General features: G+C 41.1%; 1 protein-coding gene across 8 annotated transcripts in view; it reads left to right on the forward strand.

Annotated features, from left to right (window-relative positions):
- CDIN1 (CDAN1 interacting nuclease 1) overlaps window positions 1–16,263 on the forward strand; it is a 227,512-nt gene that overhangs the window by 176,481 nt on the left and 34,768 nt on the right. Inside the window, exon 11 of one of the 8 annotated variants that reach the window (XM_038579983.1) lies at window positions 7,745–7,874. The exons of the other annotated variants lie outside the window; for them this stretch is intronic. Coding sequence (XP_038435911.1) covers window positions 7,745–7,793 — 49 coding nt within the window. The 3' untranslated portion in view covers window positions 7,794–7,874. Of the gene's footprint in view, window positions 1–7,744; window positions 7,875–16,263 lie in introns of those variants that run through there. 8 annotated transcript variants of the gene reach the window in all.

Below are 16,263 nucleotides of genomic sequence, written 5' to 3' on the forward strand. Positions count from 1 at the left end.
GAAGATCACTAGCCTCAACCTTGGCATATGGGCTGAAGTAATTCCAGGCAGAAAAGTAAATAAAGCAGAACAAAAGCCAGAGTGGGGCAGTGTTACAGAGCCTGGCATAGTCAAAGAACCATATGTGATCCTGTTTGACTGGATGAGAAAGTGGTAGGAAGTAGACTTTCAGAGAAGCAAGAACCTAAAACCTCATAAGCCGTGACAAGAAGCTTGGACTTACACCCTTGGACATGCACATCTTCGGAGGGTAGATAAATGGTCTAGTATCAAGATCGACTACGCAACGAAGCCTTTCAGCCTGTCTGGCCAGGCACAAACGCCTTCAGTGTGTTGAAGGTGATCCTACAACCCCAGCTACTGCTCTCAGGTTAAGAACCCTGCCGAGCAGTTATCTGTGCCACTTGCGCGGTCTCCGGGCCTTGGCACCTGCAAAAGCCACTTCCTAAACACCAGAAGCATGGTTTGGCGTGGGGTGTCCTGAGGTTGAACTGGGAAGAGCATTCTTCCTGTGGTCTCTGCCGATGGCTGCTTTGCGGTGCTAGGAGCCAGAGACGCTCCCCTTTTGAGGACCAGGGTTACAGGGGCACCTTCTCACAGCTCCGGCACCTGCCAGCCACTGACAGAGTGTATATGGGGGCAGAGGCTTCACAATTAGATGCCTAAGATACATGGAGACCCAAGATTTAAATTTAGATGAAGGGGCACCTGGGTGGCTGTCAGTTTGTCTGCCTTCGGCTCAGGTCATGATCTCGGCATCTGGGGATTGAGCCCCACACTGGGCTCCCTGCTCAGCGGGGAGTCTGCTTCTCCCTCACCCTCTGCCCCTCCTCACCACTCCTGCAAGTGAGTCTTCTAAAATTTTAATTTTTAAAGAAACTTATAAAAATTTTAGGTGAAGAGTCTCCAGTCTTAAGTACTTTCCAAGGGTCAACTGGAAATCCATAAGAAAAAAAAAAAAAAAACAACCCTATACCTTCCCTTGATTTTAGTTTTTTTGGTTTTTTGATTCCCAATTGAGAAGTCTTTGCACCATTGAAGGGCAGGTCTTTGCACCATGGATTTTTCCTGTACTAACATTTTTTTTTTTTTCTGTACTAACATTTTAAAGTAATTCAAAACCTTGATTTTCATGGACTTCCACCATTCTAAAACCGAACCGGAGAAAAATATAAATAAATAAAACCTAACCAGGAATTCAGCTTCTCACTTAGCAAAAAATAGAGTTTGAAGAGTAGGAAGACTTCTTCGCTGAGACTGTCAAAATCCCTATATATTTTTTTCCTTACTGAAGAAAAAAGCGACTAATGTACTAGGAGGAGCGGTGTTTCTTTCTCCTGAATCTGGTATCACTTTGACTTTAATTTTGTTGTGAGACTCCATCTTATCCGTGGGCTTCCTCGGGGGCGTGATGGGTCAAGCCATCTTCTCCTAGTACTGCATTCTAGAAGAAACAAAGTGTGAACCAAAAAGAAAATAAATCTGCCCCATTATTAAATTTGTGCTCTTGACGCCTGCCGTTGTTACTACCGTAACAACCGGGGGGTTAAACTGTTAGTTTGACAACTCGTAAAGCTCTTTATCATAGAAAGCAAGAAAAATCAATGCCGAATTACCTCAGGAATATTATTGATGACCTAAATGTCATTTTCTGTTTTTATTACTTTTCATTGTATTTAGCTTGTAATTCAAACCTCCCTCTAATTAATTTGGTTTGGCTCAGTTGGAAATGGAAAAAGCTAACTATCTAATAGGTGACACATGTCACAGAGAAACCTTACAACATCCCCATTTCCCCCAGATCAATCAACCATGAAACGACTTGCCAAACTTTTGTTTTTCCTTGCAAATTCTTAAGAAACACAATAAAATTAAATTTGTCTAGTCCAAAGAAACGGGGGGAGAAACATGAATGCACGAGAGTGACCCCCGAAAGCGCAGTTTTATCTGGCTGTAATCTCTCCCCTAGTTGTTAAAATATCCCGAAGCACTTGATCATGTTGCGTTTTAATTTTAGAGCCGTGTGTTCTATTAGCGGAGTGCACATGTTCCTGATTTGAACTTCTGCCTCCCCGGCTGTTAACCAGAACTCTCGGCTGGCTTGGGCAAGGTCTCGAGTAGGTCAAAGGCCTAGAGTCTACATCTTGGTTAGATCTTACCCTCATGGAAAGCAGAAGCCTGGGTCAGGGCAGCGGAGCCTATGACGGCCCCTGATTAAATTAGGCCTACATTTATCAACTACACAGAGAGTACACTTAACCTTTCAACTTGAGAGTTTTGATGGATCTTTCTTTTCAAACAAGGAGGTGAGTGTTTTTTCTGCCGGAGTCTTGGTCCAACAGCAACGAAGTATAACCTGCACCTTTTCCTAATTTCATCTACCACCAGATTTAAACGACAACAGCACGTAAGATGTACCCTGGGAAGTATCGGCTCTGTTTTCCAAATTCATAAGTAGGATATTTTGACATTTATGGAGAGCTACCATTTTCTATCCCTTTCATCATTTTTATAGGTGTTTAGTATTTTCCTTTGGTTTCTCTTAAAGCTATTTTTTCGATTGGGTCAGTAAATTAAGAGCTATTTTGTCAATTAATAGATGGGTCCATATCATGAGACGTGAGAAACCACTTCTAGAAATTTGATTTCTTGGGGCATCTGGGTGGCTCAGTGGTTGAGCATCTGCCTTTGGCTCAGGTCATGATCCTGGGGTCCTGGGATCGAGTTCCACATCGGGGTCCCCGCAGGGAGCCTGCTTCTCCCTCTGCCTGTGTCTCTGCCTCTTTCTCTGTCTCTCATGAATAAATAAAATCTTTTAAGAATTTGATTTCTCTTAACTCCCCTAAGTATTTTGCTTAAATATAGATTTGGAACCTTTTCATTTCTTCAAAATGCATTGTTCAGCTCTCAGGAAATTCCAGTAAACTGAGACTGATTGAGTAATACGGTTTTAGAATAGGTTTTATTCCTTTTTTTCCCCTCCCAGCTCCATCGACTCCCCTTCTCCTGAGGAGCCTTTGGTGCCTCCTGACTGCTGGGCAGCCTGACAGATTAGGGCTTGCCAGGGACCTCCCTCACACCCTTGTCTCTATTGAGTAGGATCCTGGCAGGACGATGGTGGCAATGGGACTGAGGCCTGAGGAATGGCCTGGATCCACTAGAAGGGACTCCGACTCCTTGTTCACTCATTCACTAGGTCCTCCTTGTGTCTCCTTGGCTCTAGGCACAGAGGCTTGGGTGAAGTAGGGGGTGAAAAGTACCTGCCCTCTTGGAACTTCATAGGTTCTTCTGCATCAGTATCCTTGTCCTGTGTCTACACAAGGTTCTGTATAACTACATGCCATGGCCTTCCAGATAAAATTATTCTTAGTGTGAAAGGGATTGCTTTTCCTGTCATTACATTGTTTCCCCAGTGCACTTGTTCAGTTAAGTAAACTCTTTTCACGTGACATCTATAAATCCCAGCCTAGAATGCAGGTTCAAAGTGGGGAAGGGCAGCAAGGAGCCTTCAGGAGGAATTTTCTTTCCTCAGATTAAAGGGAAGCTAAAATGAACTCATTTTAATTACTTTAGAGTGGTTGCCAATCACCCCACCATAGTGTACTCTTCCTTCCCCCGTTAATGTGAAATCTAAATCTTAGAGCCGTGTTGAACCTTTCCTAAAACATGAGGTGGCTTTGCCAATTCACTTTCATTTGGAAATAAGTTTTAAATTTCCAAATACATGTATAAACTTACAGCTTCAAAACTGCTTCATGCATGGCTGTTATTGCTGTTTTTATGGCAAACTACTGATCTTAAGGCGATGTCATTTTAAAGGTGATTCTGAATTTGATATTTAGCAGAAAAAAAAGGACCATCATTATCTTTGATAGGCACATTTTTATGATGTTCAATTTATTAAATATTTGATAGGGTTCAGTACACGTTACTGATTGATCTAAGTGTTAACCACAATTAGGAAGATACTTGTGTTTAAATTAGTGATGGGGGAGGGGAAGAAATATATGTACTCAAATTATTTCTATGATTTTCTGTTTCTAGATAATTCCCTGTACCTTTTACAACCAATGAAACTCACTTTTTTTCTTTTGTTCACTTTTTTGGACAGTCCTTCTTGAGCTATACTCTTTGGGTTTTTTTTTTTTTTTTTTTTTTCCTTAGATCTGAAAATAATTCATTGCCTCTCCCCCCTCACCTGGCTTTTTCAGAAACTTAGTATTAAATATTTAAGGACTGCCAGCTTCTAACTACTGAGACCATACACAAATTCAGACATCTAATCAACATTTAGAAAATATTTATTAAGCACCTGGCACACACCAGTTCACTAGGCTCTGTTTCAAGACATTAGATCTAAATCTTAAGGTTTTTTGTTTTTGTTTTTGTTTTTTTTTTCTTTTCTTTTAAGTTGATTGAAAAAGTATGGCTTGATGACCCAACTGATTCTCCTGGGGAGGCCTCGGACTTATTCCTTCCAGGTCTTCACTGACTTGATTCCCACCCCACCCGCCCCCAGTGTTTCAGCCCCTTGTGAACAGCATGCAGTGTTCACATGCCCGGGAACATAATCCTGAATACCAAGTGCCCAGTGACCACAGGGCTAGCTGGGACTGATTGTTTTAAGACTCCTGTTGCTCTTTCATGTACTTGTTCTCCGTTATCTGCTGCTTCAGTCAGCTTTCCCTGGCCTGGTACCCAGTGCTGTCAGGAAGTTCTGAAGCCACGGACTCCCACAGATATCTCAGATCGGGGAGCAGAGGAATGAGAGACACCTGGGGCCAGCCTGGGAAGCCGCTTGAAATAGAGAAGTAGAGGCTCTGTGTCCTTAAAAATGTTTCATTGCATCTAAAACTCCTTTTTGTGGTTGTTTGCCTTTTCATTCCCAGCTTACCCACTTTTCCTTTTGTTTTGCCTTTAAAATATTTTAACAAGCCTCCTTTCCACCTTCATATCCTCTGCAATCATTTTCTTCCTCTCCTTGCGCTTATCCCAGAGAAATCGTGTCTATGAGACTTGATTGTGAAATGTTTCTGAGAATTAATCAATAACACCTTGAGGTTTTCCAGCTTAATTTGTATATATTTATCTTGGAGTACAGTACACCTCTTTCTAGCCTGCAATTTTGCAGTTGTTTGGACGTTGGCAGGTTTTAGGGGTGGGAGGGGAAGAAGTTATATTTTTAGCTGTAGTGATTCACTTTGTAAGTGGTGTACACTGTAGTCTGTCCTCCAGTTGATTTACTGCATATGGAATCAACTCACTCTAAGTACACTCTACAATTTCAGTGGTTTACAAAACCAATAAAAATATAAAATGCTGAAATAAATATTTAAGATTCCTTTTCTGCATTGCACTAAAGATATGATGAAAATAAATTTTAAAAGAAAGTATTTGCGCTTGAGGAATTCAGGTAAAGTCATGAAGCTATAATTAAAAACAGTTGTAGGGGCCAAGTAAAATTTGGAGGAGATAATTAAATTTTACTATTCATCTTATTTTTATCTTCTATTCAATTTAAACAAAGCCAATCTTGATGGACTATAAAATACACCATATGTTGTCATTTTAAAATAAAGTTCTGTATCTGGCATGTTTGCCGTGTGGCTGTATGCCACCACTCCCTGCATCTGAATCCTTCTCAACACAGGAGCTACCAATCCATTAGAGTCCCAAATGATGAAGCTGCAAGCTATCTGATTTTTAGGTGCATCCCTGGCCTTACTCCTCCTTCAGACCTGTGCTGACTGGGACCACTGTCATCTTCTCTTACAAACAAGCCAGACCCCTTCGTTAAAGGCCATCTCACAACTCACTCTATACTGAAGTTGACGTTGTTTCTTCAGTGTTAAAAATCTCACTCCCTACCAAAGGCCTTTCCTGGAGATCGTGGCCCAAAGCGGGAACTCCATGATTCCCAAACCTGGCTACACATCAGAATTAATGGAAATACTTGTTTAAAATATAGATTCCTGGAGTACCTGTGTGGCTCAGTTGGCCGAACCTCCGATTCTTGGTATCAGCTCTGGTCAGGATCTTGTGGGCTGTGACAGTGAGCCCTGTGTCAGGCTCCACACTCAGTGGGGAGCCTGCTTGAGAGTCTCTCCCTCTGCTCCTCCCCCAACTTTTGCACATTCATGCATGCACTATCTCTGAAATAGTTAAGTCTCTTAAAACATAGATCCCAGAACCTCCTCCAGCCCTACTACATCAGGCAGTCTGGGTCTAAGACCTAGAAAGATGCATTTTATCTGCCCTCCCCCCCCCCAGTCACTTCTGATCCAACTATCTGGTGTTCTCTGTTGACATTTTAGGAACCACTGGTGTAATAGAAAGAACCAGTAATTCCAGAGTTTGTGGGTCCCAAGTTCAAATCTTAGCACCTGTGCTTACCAACTGCCCGGCTTATTAGACCTTGGGGTTCAGGTCTGGCAGACAGCAAAATTCCAATCTCTTTGCCAAAGAATCTGGGAGGGGAAGGATAAGAAATCACACAACTAGGTTGGTATAGCAGTGTGACTATCATCATCTGAAGGTTGTCCAGTGAAACAGACTGCTTTCCTGACTGGCATATGGTAGCTGGTCTCATTTATGTTTTGGTCATATTGTACTGAGTATCAGCAGCATTCCTTACTCCCCTCTCTTGAAGTGTAAACAAGTTTTGTCTTTGATCCAGATCTCTCACAGTCATTTGTGCTTAGAATGATTCCAAATGGAGAGTGAGTCTCAATTTTCTATACATTAAAGCGTTCCATCACATAGTAAGCTAAGACATGGGAAGCGCTGTGTGCCAATTTGAGACCTGAGATTTCAGTGTCATTCAGAGATTTTCCCCTCCTTCAGAAGAAGTGACTCCTAAAGTCTTAGTTTCTGAAGTCCTTTCTAGTTCTATCTCAGGTAGCCCCCTTACATCTCGGTGAGTTCATGCCAACAAATGCTTGGATCAGAAAACCCCATTAGCCCCCTAAGATGAGTCAGGAAACCTACTTCAAAGGAGACCTATGTAAACCAAAACTATGAAGCATGTTAAATTGTTTTAAACTATTGGTTCAGCCAGTGGCTGCAATCACTTATGGTATAATTATATTACTGTACTTAGAATCCTATCAAACAGGATTAAGCAGGTGAATTCCTTTATAAGCTCTCACATTTAGACCTACTTCCACTCTCTACCTTCTCTTTGGCTTTTGAAAAGGATGCCCCTCTTGTGGCATCTGGGTCAAGCATCCACTCTTCGTTTGGGTTCAGGTCCTGATCTCAGGGTGGTGAGATTGAGCTCTGCATCAGGCTCCATGCTCAGTGTAGAGTCTACTCGAGATTCTCTCCCTCTCTCCCTGCCCCTCTTCCTGCTCCTATGTACTACTTTCTTTCTAAAATAGAATCTCTGAAAAGGAATTATGCTCTCTCACCCTCTCAAATAAAATCTTTATTAAAGTAATAGAATTAAGAAATACTAGGCCCAAGAGGGACTTTGTAGATCATTGTGGTGTACAGGCTTCTTATTTACAGATGAGAAAAAAGGATCTAAAAAGTCTGAGCCTTACCCAGTGTCACATAGCCAGTTAGAGTCGGCATCAGGCCTGGAGTCTAGGACTTCAGTTTCTTATTCCAGCACTTTTCTTAATATACTGAATGAACAGTTGATGGCCTATACATCTAAAGAGATAGTAGGTACCCAGTTTACATTTTAAGTCCATTGCTTTTCCAACAACTGGAAAACATACTCATTGCACACTCATTTCAGCCCTATGAAAATTTGGAAAGAAGTTGGAATACACAACCAAGAGTCTTGATGCCACAATGAGATTGGGAGCACTGAACTGTCATCCAGAATGGTAGTCTAGATTATCGGAAGCTTGGCGGTCTTTACTCAGGTCAGTTACTCCTTTGTGTTTTCATCCATGAACATTGTTTAGGCACCAAACTGGGTGCTGGGCCCAGTGCTTGGGCTTAGGAACACCAGAACACCTAAGATCCAGTCCCTGTCTTCACAGAGCTCTCAGGCACACACTGGAGGAGTTGGCAAGCCAATCCAGGTCGGGGGCAGCATTCCATATAGCAAGGGAGGCAGCACACCGGACACCACCCAGTGTTCAGAGGGGGTCCTGGAGGCCTTCCTCCTTAAAAAAATGGCTGCTTATTTCCTCAAAAGGCTTTTGTCTTAGAGGAGAATAGTTTAAGTTTGTGTTAGCAGAGTCATGGCCAGTATACATGGTTTTCCTTCAATAGGGATTCCTCTCTCAGAAGTAGTCATGGATCACCACCAGACCAAGAAATAGGAGCTTGTTTTCTTTTATGAGACGAACTACTCACCCTGGCTCTTCCAGGGTGTCTCCACTTATTCCAATGAACAGGGAGACGTTCCCAGAATAAACTCTCATCACTCAGTCTTCTAGTCCAAATACATATGATAAACACCACTGTAAAAAGTTAGTGGTATGACAAAAACCATACAGAGGAGACCTGACTGCACGTAGAAGTGTGTGGGTGGGGTTATTCCATAAGGTCAGCAAAAATCTGATGGTGATGCAGCCACTTATATTTTACAAGAAAAACGGATGAAAATTGCTTTTAAATACTGCTAATTCACCTCTAGCCAATCATCACTCTCCGTTAGCAAATTCAGCATGTTTGCTCTTGCTTCACATTGATTCCATCCTAAGCTGAGAAATGGTAATGACATTTTGAGATTTTGAATTTTTAATGATACTTTTAAGTTGCAAACAACTCTTAAGCCAGAAGAGCCAAGAGCACGAGCAAGCACGCTTGTGTGTGCGTTGATCTGAACTAATATATACAGGAGTGTTTCATCGGGGATTTCTCCATGCATTATAATACAATTGCATTTTTAAACCAGCCAAACTATTGATGGCTTTATTGAATGGAATAATTTATTACAGAAGTATTTTAGTCAGATGACATTTCATCATCAAATAACAGTAAACACAATAGCCATTTCCCATAAGACTGTTCTCTTGAGCCAAGAGCTTAAAAAAATAAAAATATACTTGCCTCGTTCCAAACATGGCATTGTACTACAGTTGTTTATTATGCCAGAGAAGAAGAGTTCTGCTGACCAGACATGGTGGACCAGAAAAACATGCCATTGTGTCAGTTCATCCTAAGAAATCTCCATATCTTCCCCCTCCTTTCCTAATAATGTATGACAAGTAGAGATGAATTTTTAAAATCCAAGTCTCTTTTATGCCATTCATTGGGATAATACCATAAAGTCTCTCCTCGGGTACTCAGAGTATTACAACATCAATGACCTGTCAGCAGCTGCATAAATTCTTTTTTAAGACTGTAAAGCTATGGTTAAATTCTAATTTTCTAAAATAGGTTTAAGTATGGGGAGAGCCAAAATTAGGTGCACTTTTCTTGCTAGAAATCAGACCACAAATTGTACATTGTACTTAAAAAGAGGATGAAGGCGGTCCGGCCGCACACCAGCAGTTCAGCAGATTAATTGGAGCATGCAGATTTGTATAAAAACATATGTTTCAATTGGGGAAGCCCTTTTTTTTTATGCTGTTTAAAAGTTTTTTTGCAAGTTCCTGTGTCTAATTTGTACATTATCTAATTCTCCCCTGGAAATCTAAGATTAAACTATATGCCAGAGATCCAGGACTTAGTCCTTTTTGTCAAAATGGGAATACCTTCTTCATACCTTTCTCCCAGTTAGTTAGTGGCAACCCTTTTCACTTAGTAAGCCTCAAAATGTTCATTATTTTTAAATTGTTGCGTGATCTTAAAATGTTGCCTCGTTTAAACAAGGCACAGACTTGGGAGCAAGAGCTGGAGCCTCTGAGTCTTGATTCACGTGAACATATAGTGAACATTTGGGAAATATAAGTTGGAATTTGCTGGAAAATGTGGATTAAAAATAACTCTCACATAAAGATTTGAGATAAAGTATGCAAAATGCCTGGCAGAGTGCCTGGCACTTCCCTGGGAGGGGGGTGGCTGGGTGGCGTCTCACTGTAGGGTTGGAGGTGGAGGTGGTAGCTGAGGGAGCCCCGTGGAGGAGGATCGGTGGTGGCTGTCTGTGGTGGTGATGAGCTTGGACATCTAGGCAGTTATGTCAGTTATTTCAGGGGAAGAAAGCCGTCTAGAAAGCAGTACTTGCTTAAAGCAGTTGTGAAGAGCTTCACATTTAACTTTCTTGCCATATTCCTAGAATGCAATTTGGACAGTATACAAGTAAAAAAAGAAATATCAAATATCACTGGTCTTTGTGCCCTTGTTTGCTTAAGAATGTGTTGGCTCCAAATTTTCCTGTTGCCCTTATTACATTTACTTTGCGGCAGTGGAGAATCCCTCATTCTGTGGCTAAAATCTCCAATCTTAAAGATTTGTAGGAATTTTGGTGGACCTTGTCTTAAATAATGCTGGAATGATGAGTGCCCCAATCTCTGTACCCTGCACCCCACCCCTTTCCCTTTAGCTCTGTTTGGTTAGATAATCCCCCCCTTCTTGATTTCTTCATGTTTTTCACACCTCTCCTCCCCTCTATTTTTTTTCCCCTCACTCCCATAAACATAATTATTGCACCATGGCTACTGGTGTAGAAAGAGGCTGGAGGTCCTGTAGATTTTGTTTTCAAAACCGTTCCCATGCTGATTTCATAGTACCACATATGACTTTTTCCAGCCGGAGTGAAACCATCATCATCAAGTACTGTTAACTTAGGTAGTACTTTGTTTTAGCCACGAGGAGATGAGTTATCGCCCTGAATGATCTAACGAAGTTGATTCCAAATGTCAGGGTGCTGCGCTATAAGGCTCAGTTGGCTTTTGCACAATTTCACGAAAATGGGCCCCTCTGGCTCTTACTTTTGTGTATTTCTAAGAATGGTGTAAATGATTTAACATTTACATAGGAGGAAGTTCCAAGCTGTTGAACCAGCCGAGGGAAATATCCATACGTCAATCAAAGAAGAGCTAAGGCTGTTCTCACGTACTTGGCTTCCCAGCATCGTAAAATTATGAATGTAGTAATTTGTCAAGAGGCCCTGAGCAATGATGACCACTAATCTCCGTCTTTCTGATGTTCTTCTGGACTCTCCTGTTAACTAAAGAGCATTGGGTGGGCCACACACTTGGACCTGCTGGGCTTTGGTTGTTCGCCTGAAAAAAGTCGGGTGATCACTGACCCTCTAGGAGTGCATGACTTTGTGACCCAGCAAGTTCAGTAGCAATGTATTGAAGGGGGAACTTAGGACAAAGCCCTGTCCAGATAAAAGTGACATGGATACGCACATTCACATGTATACTTCAGTCCAAAGAAGGGCAGTTGATGACAGCCTGAGCCAGTGATGAGACTGTTCTACACTTGGCACCTTGAAAATGGGCTCATCAGGGGGACTGGCTGGTGGAGAAAGTGTTCCCATTACCTTGTACAGGCAACTAATTGGAAGTTGAGCATCTCTCCAGAGCTCAAGTATTTTTCATAGGAAGGATTGGGGGTTACACCATAATTCTTGAACTCAAGATTCATTGTAACTGAGACACTGCTTGCCCGAAGTTTAACTTAACCCTCTATTTCTTAGGACCTGTTTGACCCTCTATTTATATGACAATGCCATATAAATAGCTAAACCCACACTATCACAGTGGTTGCACGGACATCTGTAAAATTCCTTCCAGAACATTGGCTAGTATTTTAATAATTCTACCTAAAGCCTCATTAAACTGAGATCAACAACACCGAACATGGAGACCTATAACCCATGTCGATATAATACTAAGCTCATTAATCCTGACATTCCAAAGGTTCCAGAGTTAAATGCTGACAGTGCTCCTAAAGAGAAAATTAAAGTGCACCAAATAAGGAGTATTTCTAAGTTACCATGTGTGTCCTTAACATAAAGTTGACTTCACCCTTAATAAAAGTTCCAGGCTTGGGGATCCCTGAGTGGCTCAGTAGTTTGGTGCCTGCCTTTGGCCTGGGGCGTGATGCTGGAGACCCGGGATCGAGTCGCACATCGGGCTCCTGCATGGAGCCTGCTTCTCCCTCTGCCTGTATCTCTACCTCTCTCTCTCTCTCTCTCTCTCTCTCTCTCTCTGTGTCTATCATGAATAAATAAATAAAAATCTTAAAAAAAAAAAAAAAGTTCCAGGCAACAAAACTAAAGCTACATACTTTTAAAGTAGCCTTGTGTTCTTTTAGATAAAATCTAGGTTCTCCGTCCTGTGAATTTACAGTATAGTGAATGATGGGTACAAATTGGGTATCTCCTCCCAACTCTGCTTAATAACACTCATCTTTTTTTAAAATTAAAAAAAAATTGTAATTCTGAAACTGCTAGATCTGTAGATTCCAAAGTTGTAGTCACTTTTCCACTGTGTGTGTATAACATACTCCCCACACAGTGGACCTATCCTCTCACTGTGACCCCCTCTGATCTTTAATTCTATCAGTATAAGATCATATGCAACCCCACCATATAGACTCCCAATAATATATCAAATCCCTAGCCCCAGTCTGCTCTCCAACTCCTCCTGCTGTCTCTCCCTCTAGCTCTCCTTTCTTTGCCACCAGATGTCTTGAAAGCATCCTATGCGCTGGGGTCTCACTCCCCAGAGCTCTCTACCTCTAGACCCGAACTGCCACTACTGCATCACCACCTGTCATACCCGAAAGAGACGGGCACCTGGTCCTTCTCTTGTCGGAACACTCTGTCTTTGACGCTGTTAATCTCCTCTCTTCCTTGACTCTGAGATCCCACTCTTGCTCACTTCTCCTCCTTACCCTGTTGATGTCTCTGTGGCTTTGCAACCTTCTTCACTGGTTTGCCTTCCTCTGCCAGCTCCTGACACTCCCCGCCCCACATTTCCATCTGTGAACCCCTTCTCTATTCATTCCCTCCCCTAAGCAAATCTGGTCTACATGGCTTTCTGCAACATAATTTCCAAATTAGTATCATCAGTTCAGATCTTTTTCTTGAGTTCTAGGTTCATTCTTTTAATCGCCTACCATGCTGATTTCAAACGGACTCTTGGAGGAAGCTCCTAAGTGCCAGATACAAAGGCCTTTATTTTTATCCTCACCTTTCCATCCTTTTCCATCTTACCTGTTCATCCTCACCCTTCAGAACCACATAGAAATATTCTCACCAGTGACATCTCCCCCACTGCCACTCCACCCACCCCCAAACTGTAGTAGCTCTTTAGAAATTATAGTGCAATCATACGTAGCAGTGGTTTCATACTCTGAGCTCATATCATATCAAAGACCACATCTGTGTCATTCCAAGCCAGGGAGTTTGACCCTCTAACCTCCCTACCCCTTCACCTCTTTATATACAAGTGATGACAGATTCTAATTTAAAAAGTTACTCAGTCCTTTGTTTGAATATCCCATCTCCTATTGTCCCCAAAACTGTTTTCAGATTATAGTGAATATGCATTTAACTCACATAATCTATCAAGTTAGCTAATATTAAATAAGTTGCTATGTTCTTGGCCTAGCACTTAGCCTATATACATCTTTACACCTTTTACTAATACTGAAACAGATTTTATTTGTACTATAGATAGAATCAGTTGTGTCACTTAAGGACTGATTTCTGTTTGAAAAATGTTATGGGTCCTTTTAATTTCATTTCCAGTGTGTAGCTGTAGGAATCCTTAAAGACCAACATCAGATAGCGTGTATAACCTCTCATATTTCCCTTTGTAAATTAGGAGCATGATTATATTTATACTTTTTGATAGGAATTAAACAACTTAGTTATTAAACTGGACAGAGGCTAATATACTTACCTAAAAAGGTAAAATGCTGCCCCACATTTAAAGAGAAACAATGACATTAAAAACTGAATAGTTTAAAAAAAAAAAAAAAAACAGAATAGTTTGAACTCAGACATGATTCTTGAAAAATTTTCTTAAACAAACTAGTACAGGGGATCCCTGGGTGGCGCAGCAGTTTGGCGCCTGCCTTTGGCCCAGGGCGCGATCCTGGAGACCTGGGATCGAATCCCACGTCGGGCTCCCGGTGCATGGAGCCTGCTTCTCCCTCTGCTTGTGTCTCTGCCTCTCTCTGTCTCTCTCTCTGTGTGTGTGACTATCATAAATAAATAAAAATTAAAAAAAAAAAAACTAGTACAATCTGCTAGACATCCGTGTTACTTTTGGATATTTTGGGATGCCTGATAAAAAAATCCTGTCATATAGAATTTAAAGGTCTATGAATACAGAGTGAGAAATAGATTGTCAGAAGTGATGGCATCAAAAGGTAAAATATCTCCATTAGTTTTAAAACAAAATTATTACCTGACTGTATTTTAATAACACTTGATTACATCAAATGTAGCATTTAAACACTCTGAATAATAATACTGAATCTTTTAATCACCTTATAAGAGAGAAGATGTACAACATAAGAACTCCCGTCTAACTCCACTGGAAAAGTCACAAATATAATAGGGACTGGAGGGTAAAACAGTGCAACAGAACTTTCCAGGGTTCCTCTGCCCTCCCTAGATAAATCAGACTTCCATCCTAAACTGCAGCATCTTGCCCCTGAGTCTCTGGAACTCACTTAGTTTTGCTGAATATCTCATCCTCTCTAATAAAAGATCCATGTTCTTTTAGAAAGCCTAAAATGTCTGTGAATGTGATTGGTGTTATTTTCTCACGTCCGGGGTGAGGGGTGGGGGGACAGAAAGTACCTTTACAATTTACTTGGTCATTTAATCCAGATATCTTCCTTTTAGCCTTACTCAGATTAGCAAACTAAAACACTATGCTTTTCTTTTTCCTCTTGTTTCCCAAAATGTAAGTAAAGTGGCTGCAGAAGTCCAAAATGTCCTACACTGCCTGTCCCTAGTGCCTCAATTCCCTGGATAATTACTGTCCTTTCACTCTGGGTAATTTTATATATAGTTGCCTGAAAAAACTTAACCTCTCTCTCTCCCCTACACACACACACACACACACACACACACACACACACACATTGAAGGGTCCCAAAATTGTAAACCATTTTCTTGAGCTAATTATGTTCAATCCTTTAGAGTAAATAGATTCTGAAACATTTTAAATGTAATCAAATTATAGTAAGCACTTTAAAAAAAAATGACCTCTTTTGTTTTTCATGGCATATATTTTTTTAAGTTCATAAATAGCCTAAGCAAAAGGAAGGCACAAAATGAGAACTTTTGCTGTTATACTACTACACACGTTTTATATTTGCCGAATGAGTGGCATTAATCCTGACAAATTGAGTTTCAATAAGAGAACAAGCCCTTTATGTGAACCATCTCTCAAATTAAAACAACGTCTGAATATCCCAGTCTAAAAGACTTCCTCTTAAAATTGTGGCCCACACAAGATCTCCTTCTTTCTCATGAAAGTTATTATTTCCGTCTTCTTAAATGTCTGATCTGCTGGAGAGCTTAAGAGCATCTGACCATCTGAAGGCATCATAGTTAAGAGCCTTCAAAATAGGACATGGGCACTCTTACTCCTACTAAAGAGCGATCCAGTCTAGATTACCCAATGCATAGTCTCAGGTAAGATAAAAGAATTCTTTCAAATGTGACTGTAGTCTGTTTCTGTAAAACGTATGCTTGGTCCATAAATAAGCCTAAAGGGCATTATAAACGTGTCAGGAGCTCAGGGTGATTGATCTGTGTTGGATAGATCATGAAAATAGACAGAAGGCACAAGGGTTGCTTCCCTGTGGAAATTGTGGTGGTAAATTGCCATATGTGTCCCCGTTAGGAACCCAGCTGATCTGATTGTGGATGTAACAACTTTACAGACCGGACTTTTGGTCTCCTGAGATCTTCGATGTCTTTCTAGGAAATCTAAATAAAATAGCACCTTGATCTTCAGCCTCAAGCACAGACTCTGGCAATTGATCGGGACTGTTGCTAGCTAGCAATCTTCCCCAGTCCTAAATTCTAAATACATTTTTCCCAGGCTGTTTGTTATGCAGAAATCTGGCTAGAAGTGGATGTGTGTTGACTTGAAAGGTAAAAGGAAGGCATGCTGGTGGTTACTATATTACATGCCACAAAGATTGAGATGAAAATTTAAAAGATAAAAAGTCCCACGCATATTTTTTCTTGTAAAACTATTCCAGCAAACTCCCTGAGAGAAGACCTGGAAAGTGTGAAAAGCAGTAACTTCCCTCTGGCTGTGCTAGTTGAAACCAATGCCTCTCCTGCTTGGGGAAGTAGGAAAACTCTTGAAATAAACAAAGGCAAATGATTAAGTAAAGCAAGTAATAGCACTTTTTTTTTAAGCTATTCAG

This window comes from Canis lupus, chromosome 30, assembly GCF_011100685.1.
Source record: "Canis lupus familiaris isolate Mischka breed German Shepherd chromosome 30, alternate assembly UU_Cfam_GSD_1.0, whole genome shotgun sequence".
NCBI classification, from domain to species: Eukaryota; Metazoa; Chordata; class Mammalia; order Carnivora; family Canidae; genus Canis; species Canis lupus.